A 19,595-nucleotide genomic window follows, 5' to 3' on the forward strand; every position below is an offset into this window, starting at 1 on the left:
TTATTTTTCTGTTTTTTAGTCTTATATGTTGGAGAATTATCAGGCGAAGAAACTATTTATAAAACGAGTGCGAGGTAATATCTTAAAGTTAAGATAAGGGCACCCCGATGGGAACCTACTGTAAGTCATTGATGTATGTTTGCGGAAATCATATTTATACTTAAAAATTTGAGATGCATTCAAATAAAAGTTTTGTTCATCAATGATCTGATCAGCAATGAATTTCCAATTGAAGGCTTACCTAAATTTTGGCATGAAATTAGTTAAAAACAATTATATTTCATGTTCTAATTACCTTGGAACATTGGAACAAATTTTGTCTGATGCAGAAAAATTAAAGGTTTTTGTAGGTATTTTAAAATAATTTTTGCGAGCATTTTTTAATGTATTTTTTAAAATTTTTCCTTTTTCACATTGTTGGATTTATGCCAAAATATAGATTAAAACTGGAGGAAACTAACAATTAAAAGAGTTAATTAATTAATTTAATTATAGAATATTGCATTGTCATCGGGTGTGAGGTCGCGTGCCAAATTTCAAAAGAATCCGATCGCAGGAAGTGGGCGAAATTTGAGCTGCAAGATTCCGTTACAAGATACATACATAAATACATACAGGTGAAGCTAATAAAAGCGTGTTAAAAATATGAGTTTTAAGAAAGGCAGAACATTTTTATTAGAAAGCACAAAAAAGTCGTTCCTAATTTCTTTTGCACTGTCGAAAGTGGAAAAAAAAATTCTTTACAAAGCCTTTTTCTTTTCATTTTAAAGTCCATTTGTGCAATGGAAATAATTTGAAGTTTAAAATAAAAACAAAATAATAATCTGTCAATTTAATTCTGAAATAAGCGCACCCAATGCATGTGACGAGGCGCACATACTCCGCCGTTTTCACTAATCACGCCACTTCCATCGTGCATCGCGATTGAATTGAAAGGAAAGTCAAGAATATTCCCGAACTTTCCCCCACCCGCCTCTGCTAAACAATAGCTCCATTGAATCTTGAATGACTGAACGAAAAGCAGATGCACTGCGAGAGACACGCAGGAAAACTGGTCGAACTAGATGCAATACTGAACTAAACAGTCAGCTTTTAGTTCAGGGAACTAGATTTCTAGTTCAGTGAACTAGATGAGGAAAAGAACTACTGATGAACTAGATGCCAAATCGAACTAAAGAAATCGAACTAAGAACTAAACGAACGAACTAGTTGCCAAATCGAACGAGAGAAAGAGAACTAAACGAAATCGAACTAAGAACTAAACGAACTAAGAACTAAACGAACTAAGAACTAAACGAACTAAGAACTAAACGAACTAAGAACTAAACGAACTAGTGAACTAGATTGTTTTCTACTGAACTAAAAGCTGAACTAGTTCGATTGAAAGACCCGTTCACTGTGACCGGGTCCGAACTAAAACTTCCATCCCTATCCACCAGTCACATGATAGGTCTTTCCGGAGCTTTTTACGATCCTGTGAAGCTGTGACCGCGACCGGACCGGACGGAAGGATAAATTTTTACTTTTTATTTCTATCAAGTACGGCTCCTCGCTGTCCGTTGCGCTCTTCGTGTTTGCTGGATTCAAAAAGGTGAATTTTTTCTTAAAAATGCAATTTTAATATCTTTTTCTTAAATGCATTATTTTGATGCTTAGTCTTGAATATGTTTTGTTTTCATTCGATTGGGATTGTTATTAATGTACATTATGAATGAATATATGCTTTTTAATGTGTGTCTTGAAGTATGCATTTGTTTTTTGTATTTAAATAACGCATGGGCAAAGAAATTATTTACTGTTCCGAGTTACGTTATCAAAATAAAGTTAATTTATTATGTGCAGCATTTATTCAAGTTTAAAAGCTCGCGATCAAGCGTATAGGGAGTGGTATTAAGCGTGGGAAATTTCATTGTATCTCATCCTTGGAGAGGTTTATTGTTGAAAAATGAACTTTTGTGAATTTTTAAGTACGAATAGTTTTAGTGGTTGCAATTGTTTGACCAAAAGGAAAGCAAAACCAAATTCTGTTTGAAATAAGATGATTTCATTTTTATTAAAGGAAATACTGTAATCACGTAAGTTTTAATACGTAATATATTAAACTTATTTACATGTGTTCAATCGTAGATGGTATCTCAAATATAAGTGGTAATCCTGGAAGCACCTTCCTCTTCAAACCTGCTATGTCTTAACAGGGGTCTTGCCAGAGGAAATTCGGGTCGTTAACGGACTCTTCACGAAAATCCGATCAACCAAAACGGACCTTTCACAAAATCCCGATCAACCAAAACGGACCTTTCACAAAATCCCGATCAACCAAAACGGACCTTTCACAAAATCCCGATCAACCAAAACGGACCTTTCACAAAATCCCGATCAACCAAAACGGACCTTTCACAAAATCCCGATCAACCAAAACGGACCTTTCACAAAATCCCGATCAACCAAAACGGACCCTTCACAAAATTCTGATAAACAAGAACGGTTCTTTCACACATTGTTTATTGAAAGAGCAAACCTGAGAGCAAAATAAAGCATATTTCCGTGTACAAAGCCAATAATTTTTTGAACCTTTTTTTAAAGTCAAATAGGAGGGATCAGCTTATACAAAATCTGCTAATTTTACAAAGAAATAAATCGGCACTCTTGTGAGGCTCCTACAAGCGATAAATAATTGCTAAATAAATATAATGATTTTGTTTGTCACTTGGAAAGAAACTAATAGCTGAAAATAAGTTTGGTTTTAAATAATTGTTTTATCCCAGCTAATTAGCAGCGGTGTTGTAAACTTTTCTAAAAAGGTGTTCGTTGGTAAGCACTTTTCTCCCTGCTCATGTTTTAATATAAACAATAATAATATGTATCAGTGAAATGAACTTAGAACTGCAAAGGGATAGTAAGGGTGGAGAAAAAATTTGATCTCTTCAGATAGGGTTACCAACTTAAAAATTATCGCCACAGCCACTTAGTGTCTAGCAAAACCTTTATAATGACTTGATTAGAAAATATTCTCATCGTTTTACGAGCTTGTCAATATTTGCGTTTTAAAGGTATGGTGCCATGTTTAACTGTTATTTTGGTAGAAAATTATATGGGTTTGATTTATCGATGCTAACAAGAATGATTAACTTTAAATAAACTCTTTTACTTAACGTTTTTTTTTCTTTAGATGTCTATGTTTTGAAAAATGCAATCTTATAACATCTGATATGAGAATCATATTTTGTACTTTTTTCAAGCTTGCTTTATTAGGGATGCAAACAAATCAAAAGTCTCTTTTTTTTTTAAAACGCTCATATCAAGTTTTCAAAGCAAAATTCTATTTTCTTTTATGAGTCAAAAATTAAAATGCTGAATCGATGTTTTTTTTTTTTTTTTTTTGAGCAATCACGATTGCTTATTGTTCTCATTTGACTGTTTTTTTGTCTTGCTATGATTTTATCCCCCCCCCCCCACCTACCTCTGCCAGCACTGCCATCGACCGACGGCACAATGCTGCTCCTCTAGTGAAAACAGTCTTTAGGTTGCGTCCATATCCTACATGCATACATACACGCATGCCTACACACACGCATGCCTGCACGCAGACACAAACACACACCTACACACACACACACTCACACACATACCCCCACCACCCTACACACACATGCCTGCACACACGCAAAAAAACACGTGATTGCGAAAAACATAATTTGAATTCAAGATGTCAAAATTCAAATTAATTTTTTATTTATTTATTTTTACTACGTACAGTTATTAATACTATATTTATCATAGGACTCTAAAATACAATTTTAAAATATCTTAATCAAAAATTTTTCTTTTACAAGACATTTTTATACTTTAGATGCCTTCGCTTGGAAAATTGGGACCCTTTTGCATCCGCTATGTTAGTCTGATTTTTCAAATTTTTGATGTTTAGTTCGGTTTGTAAGAGGTAAACAAATAAAATTTTTATTTTTGTTAAAATCCTGGAATTTATAAGTTTTAAACAAAATTCTGTGCTTTTTAAGAGTGTCTTGGGTCAAAAAGTTAAATGCTGAACCATTGTCCGAATATTATCATTTATTTATTTATTATTATTTTTTTTTTTTTTGCAATTATTTTAAATACTATACAGAAATATTTCAAGAATAATTTAACAAAATGTAAAATGGTAGATAAATATTGATACTTGAGAGAGCGGTGCTGCTGCCCCCCCCCCCCCGTCAAAATACTAGAAAAACATCCCCAGAATGATATTCTCAACATAGAAGTGGAAAACTCTCAAATTTAAGTTTAAATGATGCAATTTGGGCCATTCTAATTTTAAAATTAGTTTAAATAATATATATATATATATTTGGCGAAATTATTTTTTTTTCACAAAATTAATTCATTTTTCCCAAAATTATTTCTTTTTTTACAAAACGGACCCTGTTAAAAATCCTGGACAGACCCCTGGTCTATGACATATATCCCAGACAGACCCATAAAATTCTAAATTGAAAATACAGCTTCTTCACAATATTTCATACCTTAAAGGTCAAGAATCCTAGTTATCCAAATCCCAGTTCCAATTGATTGGATTTATAATGTACCACGTTTTGAATAGTTTAACGTTATATCCTTAATAAACTTTTACAGATTCATACAATATCTAATGTATGCTATTGTTATTATTTCTTCTTTTAGGTCCTGACTTTCATATAAAATACTAAAAATATGGCTCCTCCAAGCTTTTCGGATTTAGGAAAGCAAGCACGTGATATTTTCAGCAAGAATTACCGTAAGCATCTTGATTTTTGTGTTTTCGCTTTCTGAAAAGTTTATTATTGCCTCTTTTTTAATAAATCTTTACAAAAGTCATAACTATTGAAGACAAGAAATTCAAACTACAAGAACATATATCGAATTACAGATACATATATATTGTAAATTTAAACTTGGTTTTGTAGGGAAAGACCTATTTTATCCTAATTGTCTCCGATACTGATATTCCTTAAAGCTGAATACTTTGTGATGTTCTGCAACTTAAAATTACTACATATCGATATACTGGCGATCTATCGCCAAGTGTCCGCCAAATTATAACACCACTTGAGTATACTTCGAAATTAACAATGATTTCCCCCAAAAAACCACTTTAGAAACACCGCAATGCAACCAAAAGGGGAGGTGCACAACTAGAGCCCGGGTCATTCCATGTCAGTTCAACCACACCCCAACACCCACCATCTCAGATTTCAATGAAACTTTGTATACTTCTATGGTTCATAGTCCTAAGTAACCTCCTAAAGTATTTCTTCTTTATTAAAAATAGTTTTTATTTTATGACCCTTCAAAGTTTTGAGATTTTGCATTAGTTGTCATTCACAGTTCTCTCAGAATGAACTGCAGCTATTTGCAAAAAAAATTACTTCTCAACAACTAAAGATAAAAAGTTTTTGAAAATTTTCACATCATACATTAAGACTTCAAGCATTTTAGAAAAAAATATATCAAAAATCTATATTTATACTCAGCAATTAAAAAAAATTAACAAACTAAAAATTAAAAAAAAAATGATTTTCAAAATTTTAATTTTTTGGCATGAGGGTCTAAATTAAAATAATTTATATATTTTTTTAAATGATCAGTAACATGTGTGCTAACATATAAAATGAAAATCTTTAGGGGACTTTGAGGGATTCTGCCCCCTTGCCCCCCCCCTTATTTTGATAAAAGAAAAAAAATCGATCACAATCTTACAATCTTAGCTAATTACTAATAGCATCAAAGAAAATTTGAATAATGACATACATTGGTGTTTGAACCCAAATTTAAACATTTTACTACTCAAGATTTTTTTGAATTGAAAATAGTTAATTAAATAAATTAATAATAGATAATAAAAACAGGTTATCGCGAAATTCGAAATTTTCCAACAACAATTTATGCATACTAAAAATTATTGTTTAGTATGCATTAAGACAACATAGAAATTTAAAAAAAAAATCATCTAATTCTAATTTATAACTAAGCAATTAATACAAAGTATTACAAATCCTATAAATACCAGCTCATAGTTCTTAAATTCCTTCTAAATTACGTCTGTTTTCCTACTAAGAAGATTAGAAAAAACGTATGTCATTCTAATTGTTGTGTTGTGTGTAATCAGATCTAGGCCAAATACAAGTAAAAATTTGATATCAGTCTATGATTTCTCTAACCAACTGGGCAAAGAACGGACTAAAAGACAAATTCGAAGCTAGACACTTCTAGTTCGCAGAGCTTTTAACTTGTTTCATTAATCTAATATCAAACTGAAACATGGATTTGTTTTCCGCTCATCAAACAGATTACCCCAGAAAAGTTCAATTTCCCGTGCCTTCTCCAAAAGATTTTTCTGTATTCGCCCCTGAAGGGCGGTATGTTGTTTAAAGCCACTTTTTATTTTATACAAATGATTTATAAACATTCTACTCTTAATATTCCTGTTTAAATACGGTGAAACTTCAGTAACTGGACACACTGATAACCCCTGTAACTGGACATTTATTTTTCTTAGGGTTGACCCAGTGCCAAATTCAATGGCTGAAAATCTATCTAACTTGACACACATTTGCGAGAACCCCCTATCAGTCTGCACCCAATTGCTATTCTAGTTCAATTTTTGCTACCAACATTTTTTCATATTAACTTTTCTCAGAGTTTTAGGAAATCTCTTTTAGAGAATTCTATCTTTTATCCAGGGGAGTAAGCAACCACTCTGTGCTATTAGTGCAATTCTAAAAGGATAGCATAAAATATACCAAACTGTAGAGAAAGAAGGCACCATTATACCTGTATTCTAAACAAGTGTAAGCAGGACTTTTTATCTTTAACAGACATGACTAACAAGAACTTTTATCTCTTTTCAACAATTATGTATTTATTCTTCACAATATATTCAAATATATTATTGATTTTACTATATACTTTTCAAAGAAAGAAAACGAAAAGAATAGAAAATTCCTTTACTAAAATTAGTTTTCATAATGTGAATATTAAGCATCAGTAAGAAAGTGATACACACAGAAACTCTTTAGGAATTAAAATTTTGGAACCCCAGTAAGTTGACATCCACTTAAGTCGAAATTTTTTCATGTTTCCTTGGTTTGTCGAGTTATGGAGTTCCGTTGTAGTTTGAATTAGCACATTTTATACCAATTTCTTTTCTCTATTCTATTTATTGCACTTAATTGCATTGCACTAGTGTACACCCCCAAAAGCAGTTGAGGAAAAGATGCAAGTTATGTAGGGGGGGGGATCCGGACAAATATTGTTTTTTTCCCCTTGCAAATACTAATTTGGTTTCTTATTCACATTAAAAAATATATAAAAATCCATTGAATATGAGAGATGCAATTTATTTCCTCATTTGCTATGAAGGGAGGGGGGAAGGTAATTTACTTTATTTAGAACATATTATTACTAAGCAATCAGGCTATTAACTTTTAAGGGGTGTTAACTGTAATTTCAAGAAATGAAAAGGATGAATTTGTTGCTGTACATCAGTAACACTAAAATAAAAAACAGTTCCACTATAGCAATTTTTCTCAAACATAAGCAGGGGTCTGTCCAGGATTTTTCACAGGGTCCGTTTTTTGTGAAAAATCAAATAATTTTGTGAAAAATGAATTAATTTTGTGGAAAATCAAAAAATTTCGCAAAAAAAAAAATTGTCAAAGCAAAATTTTAGAATTTAGAGATGGCACAAACGGCATCAATTAAATTTAAAGTTAAGTGTTTTCCTCTTCTACGTCGAGAAAATCATTCTGGATTTTTTTTCTTCTGATATTTGGCGGCGAGGGGGGGGCATCGCTGTTTCAAGTATCAATATTTATCTACCATTCTACATTATGTTAAATTATACTAGATATATTTCTGTACAGTACTTAAAATAATTGTAACAAAAACATGAATAAATAAAGTAAAATTCAGAATAGGGTTCAGCATTCAACTTTTTGACCCAAGACACTCTTAAAAAGCACAGAATTTCGTTTAAAACTTATAGATTCCGTGATTTTAACAAAAATAAAAAGATATTTCAATTGTGTACCTCTTAACAAAGCGTAATAATCATCAAAATTTCGTAAAATCGGATTCCCATAGCGGATGCAAAGAGATCGCAATTCTCAAAGTGAAGGCATCAAAAGTATAAAAACGGCTTGTAAAAGAAATGTTTTTGATAAAATTATTTTAAAATTGCATTTTAGAGTCCTATGATAAACATATCATTAATATCTGTGGACACAGTTGACCCAAAAAATAAAATAAAATAAACCATCTATTCAGCATTTTAATTTTTGACTCATAACAGAAAATGGAATTTTGCTTTAAAAACTTGAAATGAGAGTTCTAACAGAAATAAAGAGACTTTTCATTTATTTGAATCCTAATAAAGCGAAGTTAGCTTGAAAAAAGAACAAAATATGATTCTCATATCGGATGTTAAGATTGCATTTTTCAAAATGTAGACATCTAAAGAAAAAAAAACGGTAATTAAAAGAGTTTATTTAAAGTTAATCACCCTTGTTAGCATCGAAAAATCAAAACCCATATAATTTTCTCCCAAAATAACAATTAAACATCGCACCGCACCGTAAAAACGCAAATATTGACAAGCTGGCAAAATGATGAGAATATTTTCTAATCAAGTCATTATAAAGGTTCAACGCCAGACGCTAAGTGGTGATAATTTCGAAGTTGGTAACCATATCTGAAGCAATCATATTTTTTCCTCATCCTTACTATTCCTTTGCAGTTCTAAGTTCATTTCGCAGATATATATTATTATTGTTTATTAAATCATGAACGGAGAAAAGTCCTTACCAATGCCTTTTCAGAAAAGTTTACAACACCGCCCCTAATTAGCTGTGATAAAACAAACAACCATTATATTTATTTGGCAGTAGTAAATATTTATCGCTTGCAGGAGCATGGCAAGAGTGCCGATTTTTTTTTTTTTTTTTTTCAAAATTAGCCGATTTTGTATAAGCTGATTCCTCTAATTTGACTTAAAAAAAGGTTCCAAAAATTGAAATATGCGTTATTTTGCTTTCAGATTTGCTCTTTCAATAAACAATTTGTGACAGATCCGATTTTGTTTATCAGAATTTTGTGAGGGGTCCGTTTTGTTTGATCGGGATTTTGTGAAAGGTCCGTTTTGTTTGATCGGGATTTTGTGAAAGGTCCGTTTTGGTTGATGGGATTTTTGTGAAGGGTCCGTTAACAGACCCAATTATCCTCTGGCCAGGCCCCTGATAAGGGTGGCGGTGGGAGGGGGGGGGGATCCTGAAAGTGCTAGAAACTGCATGATTATGAATTGATGTTAAGACTTAATTTTTGTTTTCCTTTGTCTTAACTAAAATGCAGTAATTTGTATGCAGATATTGTTGTCTGTAGCTTTTAAATTTCATGATATCTTATTTTCAGAATGTCTATGTTTTAAACAGTTTTTAATTATTTCAAATTTAAAAAAAAAGCTTGAATATTAAATTTATATGTCTGACTTCAATATTAAACACACTTTATATTTAATTTTTTTAAAGTAATTGTTGGGAACTCTGTTTTCAAAGACATAGAAGAGCTTTTCTCTATGATGCTTTCGTTTTTTCTGAAGGGGGGGGAGGGGCAGAATCCCTAAAAGACTCATAACTTTTTTCATAGGGGAAGTTAGGACACATACTCATGATCATTTTTCATTGTTAAACATGATTTTTAAAACTGACCCTGATGTTAAAAATTTGACAATGGCTTTTTTCACCGAAAAAAAATCAAAATTTTTCTTTTTCCAATTTTTTAAAAATTCTTAGTATAAAGCAAGATTATTATAATATTTTTAATAAAAATATTCAAAATCTTAGCATTTTTTATGAAAATTTCCAAAAAGGTAAATTTATTAGTTGCTAAGAAACAATTTTTTCCTATTAAACAACAGTTCAGTTTGAATGTCTTAAAAATGCAAAATCAAAAAATTTGATAAGTCTGTAATATCAAAATACATTGAGATTGAAAGAAAAAAAAACAAGGGGCTGCTTTTTACCACAAAATAAGGAAGTATACCAAGTTTCATCAAAATCTGAGATGGTACGTGTTAAAATCCCATTTTTACGGTAGATTTGAGGTAGAACTACCCCATATTTTAAGTTATTTCAAATGAAAAAGAAGCTTAGATTTTTTTAACATTTGAGTTCAATGTTCAACACACTGTATATTTGAATTTTTATCGTAATTGCTGACAATTCTGTTTCTAAGAATATGGAAGAGATTGTCTGTATGATGTTTCCTGCTTTTTTTTTCAGATTAAGGGGGGGGGGGCAGAATCCCTCAAAGTCCCCTAATGTTTTTCATTGGATAAGTTAGAACACATATTCATGATCGTTTTTTAAAAAAATTATGATTTTTAAAGCTGACCCTCTTGTTGAAATTCAGAATTATGTCAGCACCTTTTTTTAACAAAAAAAAAATTAAAATTTTCACTTTCCTAATTTTTTAAAAATTTCTCATATAAACTAAAACAATTAAGATATTTTGTATCAACATGTTCAAAGTCTTTACATTGTGTGCAAAAATTTTCAAAAAGATTATAGCATTAGTTACCAAGAAACAATTTTTTTAATAAACAACATCTTCTCAGTTTGAGTGTCTAAAAAATGATAAAAAATGCAAAATCGCCAGATTTCAAAAGGCTATCAAATTAAAACAAATTGAAAGAAAAAAAATTAGGGGGTTGCTTGTAACCATAAAGGGATGAAGTATACCAAGTTTTATCAAATTCCGAGACGGTGGGTGTTAAAATCCCATTTTTGTGGTTGATTTGACGTGGAATGACCCGCCCACTAAGAGTCTACGTACTAAATTTTAACTTTTTAGGACATACCGTTCATGAGTTATGCAACATACATACGGACGTCACGAAAAAAGTCGTTGTAATTAACTCGGGTTTTTATGTGTTCTTCGGCACGTGTGGTCGGGCTGGAAAAAAAAAAAAAAACTCAACATTAATTCAGGGGTGAGCAGAATGGAAATTAAGGCCGAATTTTGAGTGAAATTTGGGCGGTTATTGTTTACTGGCAGTTTGTCATCAGGACATTACGATATTTGCTTACCATTAAAGGAAGGCAATGAAAATAGCCCAAATTTTCCTGCTGTCAAGTCAACACTACTGAATGCAAACATACCACATAAAGGACAGCCACAGAAACGTAAATTAGGTCGCCCAAAAACATCAGACAAGACCTGAGAGGAGCAACTACGCGAAACAAATCTCCGATACCCAAAAAAACACCCCGAAGCAAATCTCCGATACCCAAAAAAACACCCTGAAGTAAATCAAGCAACCGTCAAACGTTATGCAGCAAATAACCTTAAAGTCAACCAAGCACGTCGTTTTCACCAACAAATGATAACTTTTTCCTTTGCCTGATAATTTTTAACGGCCATTTTATTTAATTCTGGATTATTTTTTTCATAGTGTTTTACTGCTGCTTGATGAACCCTAGGATTGCTCGTCGTATAACGTTTGACAACTTCTTGATGAATCTCCGGATTTTTTGCTGCATAACATTTGACGGCTGCTTGATTTACTTCAGGATTATTTGCTGCATAACGTTTGACCTGCTTTCTAACTTGGCAAGTTCATTTATAATTGACAGAGTCGAATTTTTTGAACATAATTTATTGGCAATTAAAACTTGCACAGTTAGATAGTAGGTATCAAAGGTACCAACAAATTGCTTTTTAAATAAATTTGGAGGACATTTCATACATTCTCAAGGCTATGATTAAAGAAACAGTTTCTGAACTCGGATCCCGTTAGATTTCACCTCTTTTATTGGCGAATTCGAATGCTCCAAGCTGCCCAAATGTTGTTTCTGTAGAACTTGGCTCTTTTTTCACATTTATGTTTTTGTTGGGATTTTCTTTTACACTAGACATTAGATATATTCCTAACTTTCCTTATGTTTCTTTTTTTTCGAAATTTTGGCTGCCTGTTCAAAGTTAACATTCTTTGATCTTTTCAGTGCTTTAGCCTAACAATCCATTCAATGTAGCTTTGTTGCTTTGAGATTTCCATTGTTGTAGAGATAGATTTCAAAGCAGCTGTTTCTTTGTAATTGACTTTTTTTAATTTCCCCTGTTTTCATTTTTTTTTCCTTTTTTGTTTACCACCACACATACATGTGTGTATATATATATATATATATATATATATATATATATATATATATATATATATATATATATATATATATAATTCTTTTGTATGTATATTATATATTTATATATTTTTTATGTTATAATTGTTTATTTATATTTTGTATAGATTTCAGTTTGGTGAAACTTAGTCTACAAACAAAAACAAGTTCTGGTGTGGAATTTGATGTTAGTGGTTCTTCAAATACCGACACTGGAAAAGTATCATCATCGCTTGAGTCAAAGTATAAGATTCCAGAATATGGTATTTACTTTTTGATAACTCTCTTTAATGTTAGTTTTTTGGTATTATCCCAGTAGGAAAAATATTTCACTCAAAATTAAACTCAACCTTTTATAAATGTATTTTTAAAAAATTAAATCATTTTAATGCATACTTTTAAATTACTTTCAATTTTTTGTTCATCACTTTCAGCATTTAGTCTCCCTCGCTACTTCGACTTTCGAGGCTTCACTCAGAGCTAGATAATGTAGACGCACACCGTGCGCGGATACATCCGTTGACGTGCGGATACATTCGCCGTGGAGTTGCATGTCGTCCGATAATCGTAAAAGTTCTTAAATAAAAGATAAAGATTAGATCAATTGAAGATAAATTTGAAACGAAAAAGAAGTAAAGGCAATATCTTTACTTCTAATTCATTTTAAATTAATATTGATATTATTTATTTAGATTATAAAAATTAGTACAAGATGTACATAGCACACCCGCTCGTTCGGTGGATGTATTCGCTGCGTGCTCGCGCACCTCGCGATAATCGTTTAAATTCTTACTACTTATTTCTAATTTGTTTTAAACTGATATTTTTAATTAATTTGTAAAAGTTATAAATAGATAGTATATACGTAAGCGCGTAAGGTGGATACATTCGTTGCGAGCACGCGCATCTTGGGACAATCATTCAGGTTCTCCTTCTTTACTTCTAATTTGTTTAAAATTAACATTGCTAATGTAAAACGTAGTATTCATAGCTAGATAATATAGACTGCTAAAAGAAGCTTAGTTTTAAAATTTTGAAATTTAGCTTAGGTCTTTGCATCCATAGGCTCACATAATTGGCATGAAAATTAGTTCCTTAGCATGTACCTGCAAGTATTTATTTCTTATGACTATTATTTTTTTTTTTTTTTGGAATTCGGACACTCCCCACCTCCCTGTTTTTTTTTTTTTTTTTTTGTATGTGATAGACAATGATTAGCTTGCAGATACTTTTGAGTTTCGTGCGCAGATACTTTATACTTTTATCTGACTCTGGCTTCACTCTGTCTTGATTTTTTCAAATACATTCATTGCCCTTTTCTAATGGTCTCATCAAAAGAGAAACAGTATTTTGCTTTTAAATGAGGAAAGTTCTTTGTAGGAGCTATATAGTAGAAGTCAGTTGGGGGGGGGTGAAAAAGTGTGGGAAGTTCCTGTCTACTTTTAACCGTTAAAGTTATTGGGAGTGTCTGTCGCTCTATTATTGTAAATGAGATAAATTTCTTTTTAAATGGTGTTCAACAACTTGCTTTTCAAATAGCAAGCATTACCCTCAACATGGAAAGGGAAATAATGTATAGACATAGCCAAGGGATATGCTGTCACTTATTTGCACTTATTTCATCATCGAGCAAGTTTTTCATAGATCGGTGGTAGTGTATAAAGAGTTGTGTTTGTACTTAAATGCAGGGCCGGATTTGGAAGTGTGGTGGCCCCGGGGCAACGAAGGAGTGGAGGACCCTAATCAGTGTTCGAAAAGATCATCATATTTTCAAAAATATCTGATACTTTGATATATATCCGAATATTTTGATATCTTAATATATAAAAATCTTCTGTGCGGACGTTTGTCACCATAAAGCTTTTAAACGGCTGGACCGATTTTGATCAAATTTTTTGTGTGTAATTAAGTTGTGGCGAGCATGGTTTTGAAGCGCGATGGATCTAATCGAAATGTTTTTGTTAATTAATTAATTTAAACATTGGATGGTTATATCTCCCAGATGATTAATATTTATTTTAACCTATTGTTGAGCGAGAATTGAAATAAATATTTAACCCGTTGCCAAAGGACAATAAGAAAGCCAGCTCTGCTTTTTGTAATGAAATTTCCTACTGTGATATGTCAATTGAGAATAGATAAAACGTAGAGAGAAAGAGAGTGAAGCCCTTTTTTTTTCATTTCTTGAAAAGGTCCCGTGATATACTTTGAAGTAAAGTATTTTAAGAAATCGGGTTTCTTTTACTAGGTTCATGCAAAACGCGCATTTTTCGTCGTAATTAAACCATGTGACCGGATCGGTGCTTTAGGTTATCCTAACCAGATGATCGGATAGTATCGTACATAACAACATTTGTTTCTCGGTTCAAATCCATCTGAGTTTTGGCACCAATGGCAAGAATACTTTAAGGACTATCAAACTATTAAGTACATTATTAAAGGAAAAAATGGTGGAATTTGAAGACGAAACAAATTTTATTTTCGCCCAGATAAATTACAACAGGGTAGTTCTGTACACACAAGATCAGTGCAGTGGAAGATTTTAATCTTTGGTGGAAATAACAAATTAGGCAAATATATGAAGTTTTCGTTCAAAAGATGGGACCCCTAATCGGTTGAAGACCGATCGGCTGGATTACAGGAACGTAGTGGCTTGCCGACATTGACCATAGCAATAGAGTTGCATAATTATTTGTTTACTACTGTTAATGTAATTCATTGTATTTTTTTGTTCATTTGGTGACATATTTTAAGTTGCAAAGAATTGTTTTTGGCTTTTAAAGAATGTTTAGTCATTTTTGTTGACGAACGTTTTTATTTTACATCAGGAGGGGGCGGGAGTGATTTTCGCTTATTCAGGGCACTGTTTTTATCTTTATCATTTTTTTAAACGATATCCATTCGATTGTTTTATTCTTTTTCATATGATGGACGTTGCAGCGGGATTTCCCGTTTTTTCTACATGGGTAGTTAGTTTTTTTTTTACTTAATATCAGGGGATGATTTTTATCTTTTGGGTATGACTGAATTCACAAACCATACAATCTATGAAAATCTTTCAAGTACGCGCAAAAAAATAGTTGATGAAGCAACTCCTCAGTGGGCACTAAATAAATCAAGTTGTAATAAATATACGTATTCTGACACCAAGCAGCTTAAAACATTTTCTATTTACTTATTTTTTTCAACAAAACGGTTCAAACACTTGATAGTTTATTGAAGTTTTTCATATTTTCAATTTACGAAATTTGAACAGCACAACGTCTGTCGGGTCCTCTAGTATATGTATACATCCGGTATTTTCGATTTTTTTTTGACCCGTGAAAGTTAGAATATTTTGTAAAAATTTTGTTGTGGAGGCCCAGGGGCAGTAGGCCCGCCTGCCCTCCCCTAAATCCGGCCCTGCTTAAATGCACAACAATAACTAATGTATAATAAACGTCATATTTTTTCATTTCTTGTGTACTACATGCAAATGACTAATAGTGAAAGATTGTAAACAAGTTTTCTACTCTCTAATTATGAAACTTGATTTTTAAATAAATAATCCTACTTTGCGGACATTCATTTATCGCCGTGGATCAATCGCTATAAATCAGGGTTAACTGCATAGTTTTGTTATAATTTTCTATTCTATGCAGTTTTGAAAATTTGAAAAGAAAATTTATCAGTAGTGTTAGTTCATGTATGCAGAAAAGACTCCTCTCTATGTGCCATTATTGTTTTTATTACGTGGGCTTGAGTTATTCAAATCAATTAAAATTTTTAAATTTATGTTCAAGGTTTGTGCTTGAAAGAAAAATGGACTACCGATAATGTTCTTACAACTGAAGCAGCACTGGAAGATAAATTCTTAAAAGGTGCAAAACTTGTTCTTGATACAACATTTGTTCCTCAGACTGGGTAAGTGAACTTATAATTTTACATCATGTTCCTTTTGTTATTTATTTATAAGTTTTTGTTACGAAATTTGACAAAATGTTTGTACAGTCAAGTTGAAAGTCGGGAATTTAAATAAAATTATTCCGTGTGATTTTTTTTTTATGTACTGTTGATGCATTTTTTGTAAAATTAATGAGTTGAAAAGGCAGGAGAGACGTACTTACACACTAGTAATATAGAAGGGAAATACTTACCTAATTGTAATGTTCACTGTTTTAAAATAAAAGAATTATCACTGAAACTTACCAAAATGTATGTTTCTGATTAAAATTTAGTGCAGTTTCTTGAGAATCCAATATTGCTTGCAAACCAGAAATGGTAGATCCAGAAAAATTGATAGAAAGGGGGGGGGGGTATGTATATGTCGTTTTTTAAGGAGTTTATTAACTTATTACCAGTAAATACTTAGTATAATAATTATTATTTATAAATAAAAAACAAGTACATTGAATACAGAAAAGTTCATTCAAAATGCTTGAACAAATAGAATTATATTCAGTAAGTTACCGCCCTATAGCCAGGGCTAAGGCAGAAATACGTGAAATACACCGCCAGCTCAGTCATTTCTCCAGCCGAGGACTGCAGTTCGTGCTTATTAGCACTCATCAGCCCGGCATAGGAAAGTGACTGAGCTGGAGATGGAAAACCTCTTAAAGAAGGCAAGAGTGCCAAACAAACTGGTAGCTAATACAGAATTAGCACTGACCAGACGAGTGACCGAAGCAATGGTTCGGTTCAGTCAGTTTCACGTATTTCTGCCTTAGCCCTGGCTATAGGGCGGTAACTTACTGAATATACCTGCCTTGCCTTCAAAATTCGAGTTGAACCGAACCATTGCTTCGGTCACTCGTCTGGTCAGTGCTAATTCTGTATTAGCTACCAGTTTGTTTGGCACTCTTGGCTTCCTTAAGAGGTTTTCCATCTCCAGCACAGTCACTTTCCTATGAGTGCTAATAAGCACGAAACTGCAGTCCTCTGCTGGAGAAATGACTGAGCTGGTGGTGTATTTCAAATAGAGTTATGCTCCATTCTTTGTGACTAAATTTACTACGTAAATTTGCTATGTAAATTTAGTCCATATCTACGTAAAAAATATCTTCTTCATTTGCTACCTTTAATTTTTTTGTGGCGAATCAGCTGTGCCATTAAGTGAGCTCAACAGTATCAAAAATTACACCACTCATAAATGCATTAATTTCTCAAAGCTAGGGGTGGGGACAATTGCCCCCTTAATTGCCCCCAAATTGATGTGCCTGGTAAAGGCGCATGGAGACCCATGAGTTGAACTACTATGTGTGACAATGTATATGATTGAACACCCTGGAAACAGTTTGAGCATGCAGTTGCTTCTCTGATTGAGATCAATTCAATTTTGTAAACTGTATTGCAGCTGTTCATTCTTTCTTGCTTGATTTTTCAATAAGTTTCTCATAATAATATATTGCAAAAGTATTTTATTTTTTATTCATGAATTGTCCATGTAAATAAAAATTAGTTAATCTCCCCAAATGCAGTGCCTCTGTCCCTTTAAATGAAAGTATATAGTGGTTTGAAAACTAATGTGAAATTGATTTTTTAAAGTAATAAAAAAATTCTACTTACTGAAAAATTGAAATTTTTGAGATACTTCAATATCTTATAACAGGAGTTAAAGTTTCTTAGTTATTTATAACACAGGGCAACAGTGATTTTGGTGCTTTGTTTTTGGAACTGATTTCGTATGAATTTGGTACCCTGAGTTCAAATATGACATCGGTTTTTGCCCAGAAGATCAAATTTCTAAGATATAACATTTAAATACACATAAAAAAGGTTGAAGTTACATCTATAGATCAAATAAAACATAAAACAAGGATTTTTTATTCCTATTATATTGTACAAATAATAAGAGATTGATTACCAAACAGTCCAATTGGGCTCTTGGATATGGGCCCCTAATTTTTAAGAGCCTCAAAATGAGTAAAATTGTCGTAGTCTTACTTAAGAAAACCTTACCTTAATTGTTTTTCATTTTCTTAAGTTTTCTCCTTTATTTATTTACCTTTTTTACGTGTACTTAAGTGTGGGATACTTAGCCTCCCAACAAATATTTTGAACGAGTGGTAAAACACCTCAACATCCCTGAAATGGTGGTTCCACATTAATGTTTATGTTTATACGGTTTGACTTCAGAGGACCCCACAAAAAATGTTTAATTCGGGTCACCTGCTATATTAATCAGGCCCTGAAAAATACTGTGTACAAAGATCCAGCTCATCACACATCGCGCAAAGCGAATATATGCAAACCAAGAACTTACAAATAGACCTTAACTTGTTGAAGCGTTATTACTAAACTTGTCTAACTTTTACTGCATCTGGTGAATTTTCCTTTAAGTTACTAGACTGCAGGCTGACAATAGGGTAAATATGCCAGAAGCAATCCTTGTTTAAGAAGCCTACATTTGCTTTAGAAGTGCACAAAATGGAGCTAAAACTGCACATTTTGAGTAAAACAGCAGCACTTATCGAAAAAAGTAGAGCTGCTAGAGAAAAACTAATTTCATATTTCGATTTAGAGCCCCAAACATATCTAAAATCAATTCTCAAACTCTGGGCACCAAAGAAAAAAAATTTTTTTGTTGGCCTGTGTACTTTTTTAGTTGCAGTTAGTGAGAAATTTTCTTGAAATTGTTTTTTATAATTTTTGCTTTGTTTTAAATTTTCTTGTTTTTATTATGTGTACATAATAGACTTTTGTGCTCTGTTTTTATTACACATTCCCATCCCCCTCTTCTGGCTTAGACTTCCAGTTGCCTTTTGACCAGGTATCCCATGTCGTTATTGCCTAAGAGGGAAAAAAAAAACTTTCTGTGTGAGACATTGCCATGCCACAGCACAAGGTGCAGCTATAGGGTAGTTCTCAAAAGGTGGGAACAAAAAAGTTAATTCTGAGCAATTTTTAAAATTTTGAAATTTGACATCAATTTTGTTTTTATTGCATAGATGTACACCTAAAACATCATATACAAACATAAAAAAACAGCGGGTATTTATAAACAGGGTTCGTACGCTCCTTCAAAACTCCTCCAATACTCCTTCATTTAGGAAATTTTTTTGAAGGGCCCTTCAAACTCCTTCATTTGAGTTTGAACTCCTTCAAAGCTCCTTCTTTCTTAGTTTAAGACTACATAGTCTTCCTCTATTGACAGTAGCTTGAAATACTTCGATTGACAACTTAACTTTGTCACGAGCGAAAAGGGCGATTTTAATGTAGTAATTTGTTTTTTTTTTTTTTGTTTTCATAAAAATGTGATTTACAAATTGATCATAGTTAAGTCATAAATGTTGAAGGTGAAAGTTTTATTAGAAGACTAAGTGAATTAAAACATGCTTAGATTGTGCTTGGCTATTTTTTCAAGTTTTATGATTATTGCTTTTCCCTCCACCCCACTCTCAGCTGCAAAAG

General features: G+C 32.3%; 1 protein-coding gene across 1 annotated transcript in view; it reads left to right on the forward strand.

The window, feature by feature from the left end:
- Positions 1–1,476: 1,476 nt before the first annotated feature.
- The window catches only part of LOC129226593 (voltage-dependent anion-selective channel protein 2-like), a 34,968-nt gene continuing 16,849 nt past the window's right edge, over positions 1,477–19,595 (forward strand). Inside the window, exons 1-4 of the mRNA XM_054861217.1 lie at positions 1,477–1,591; positions 4,678–4,771; positions 12,335–12,469; positions 15,989–16,109. Of these exons, the coding sequence (XP_054717192.1) occupies positions 4,708–4,771; positions 12,335–12,469; positions 15,989–16,109 (320 nt within the window). The 5' untranslated portion in view covers positions 1,477–1,591; positions 4,678–4,707. The remainder of the gene's footprint in view (positions 1,592–4,677; positions 4,772–12,334; positions 12,470–15,988; positions 16,110–19,595) is intronic.

Source organism: Uloborus diversus, chromosome 7 (assembly GCF_026930045.1).
Source record: "Uloborus diversus isolate 005 chromosome 7, Udiv.v.3.1, whole genome shotgun sequence".
In the NCBI taxonomy this organism is placed as follows: Eukaryota; Metazoa; Arthropoda; class Arachnida; order Araneae; family Uloboridae; genus Uloborus; species Uloborus diversus.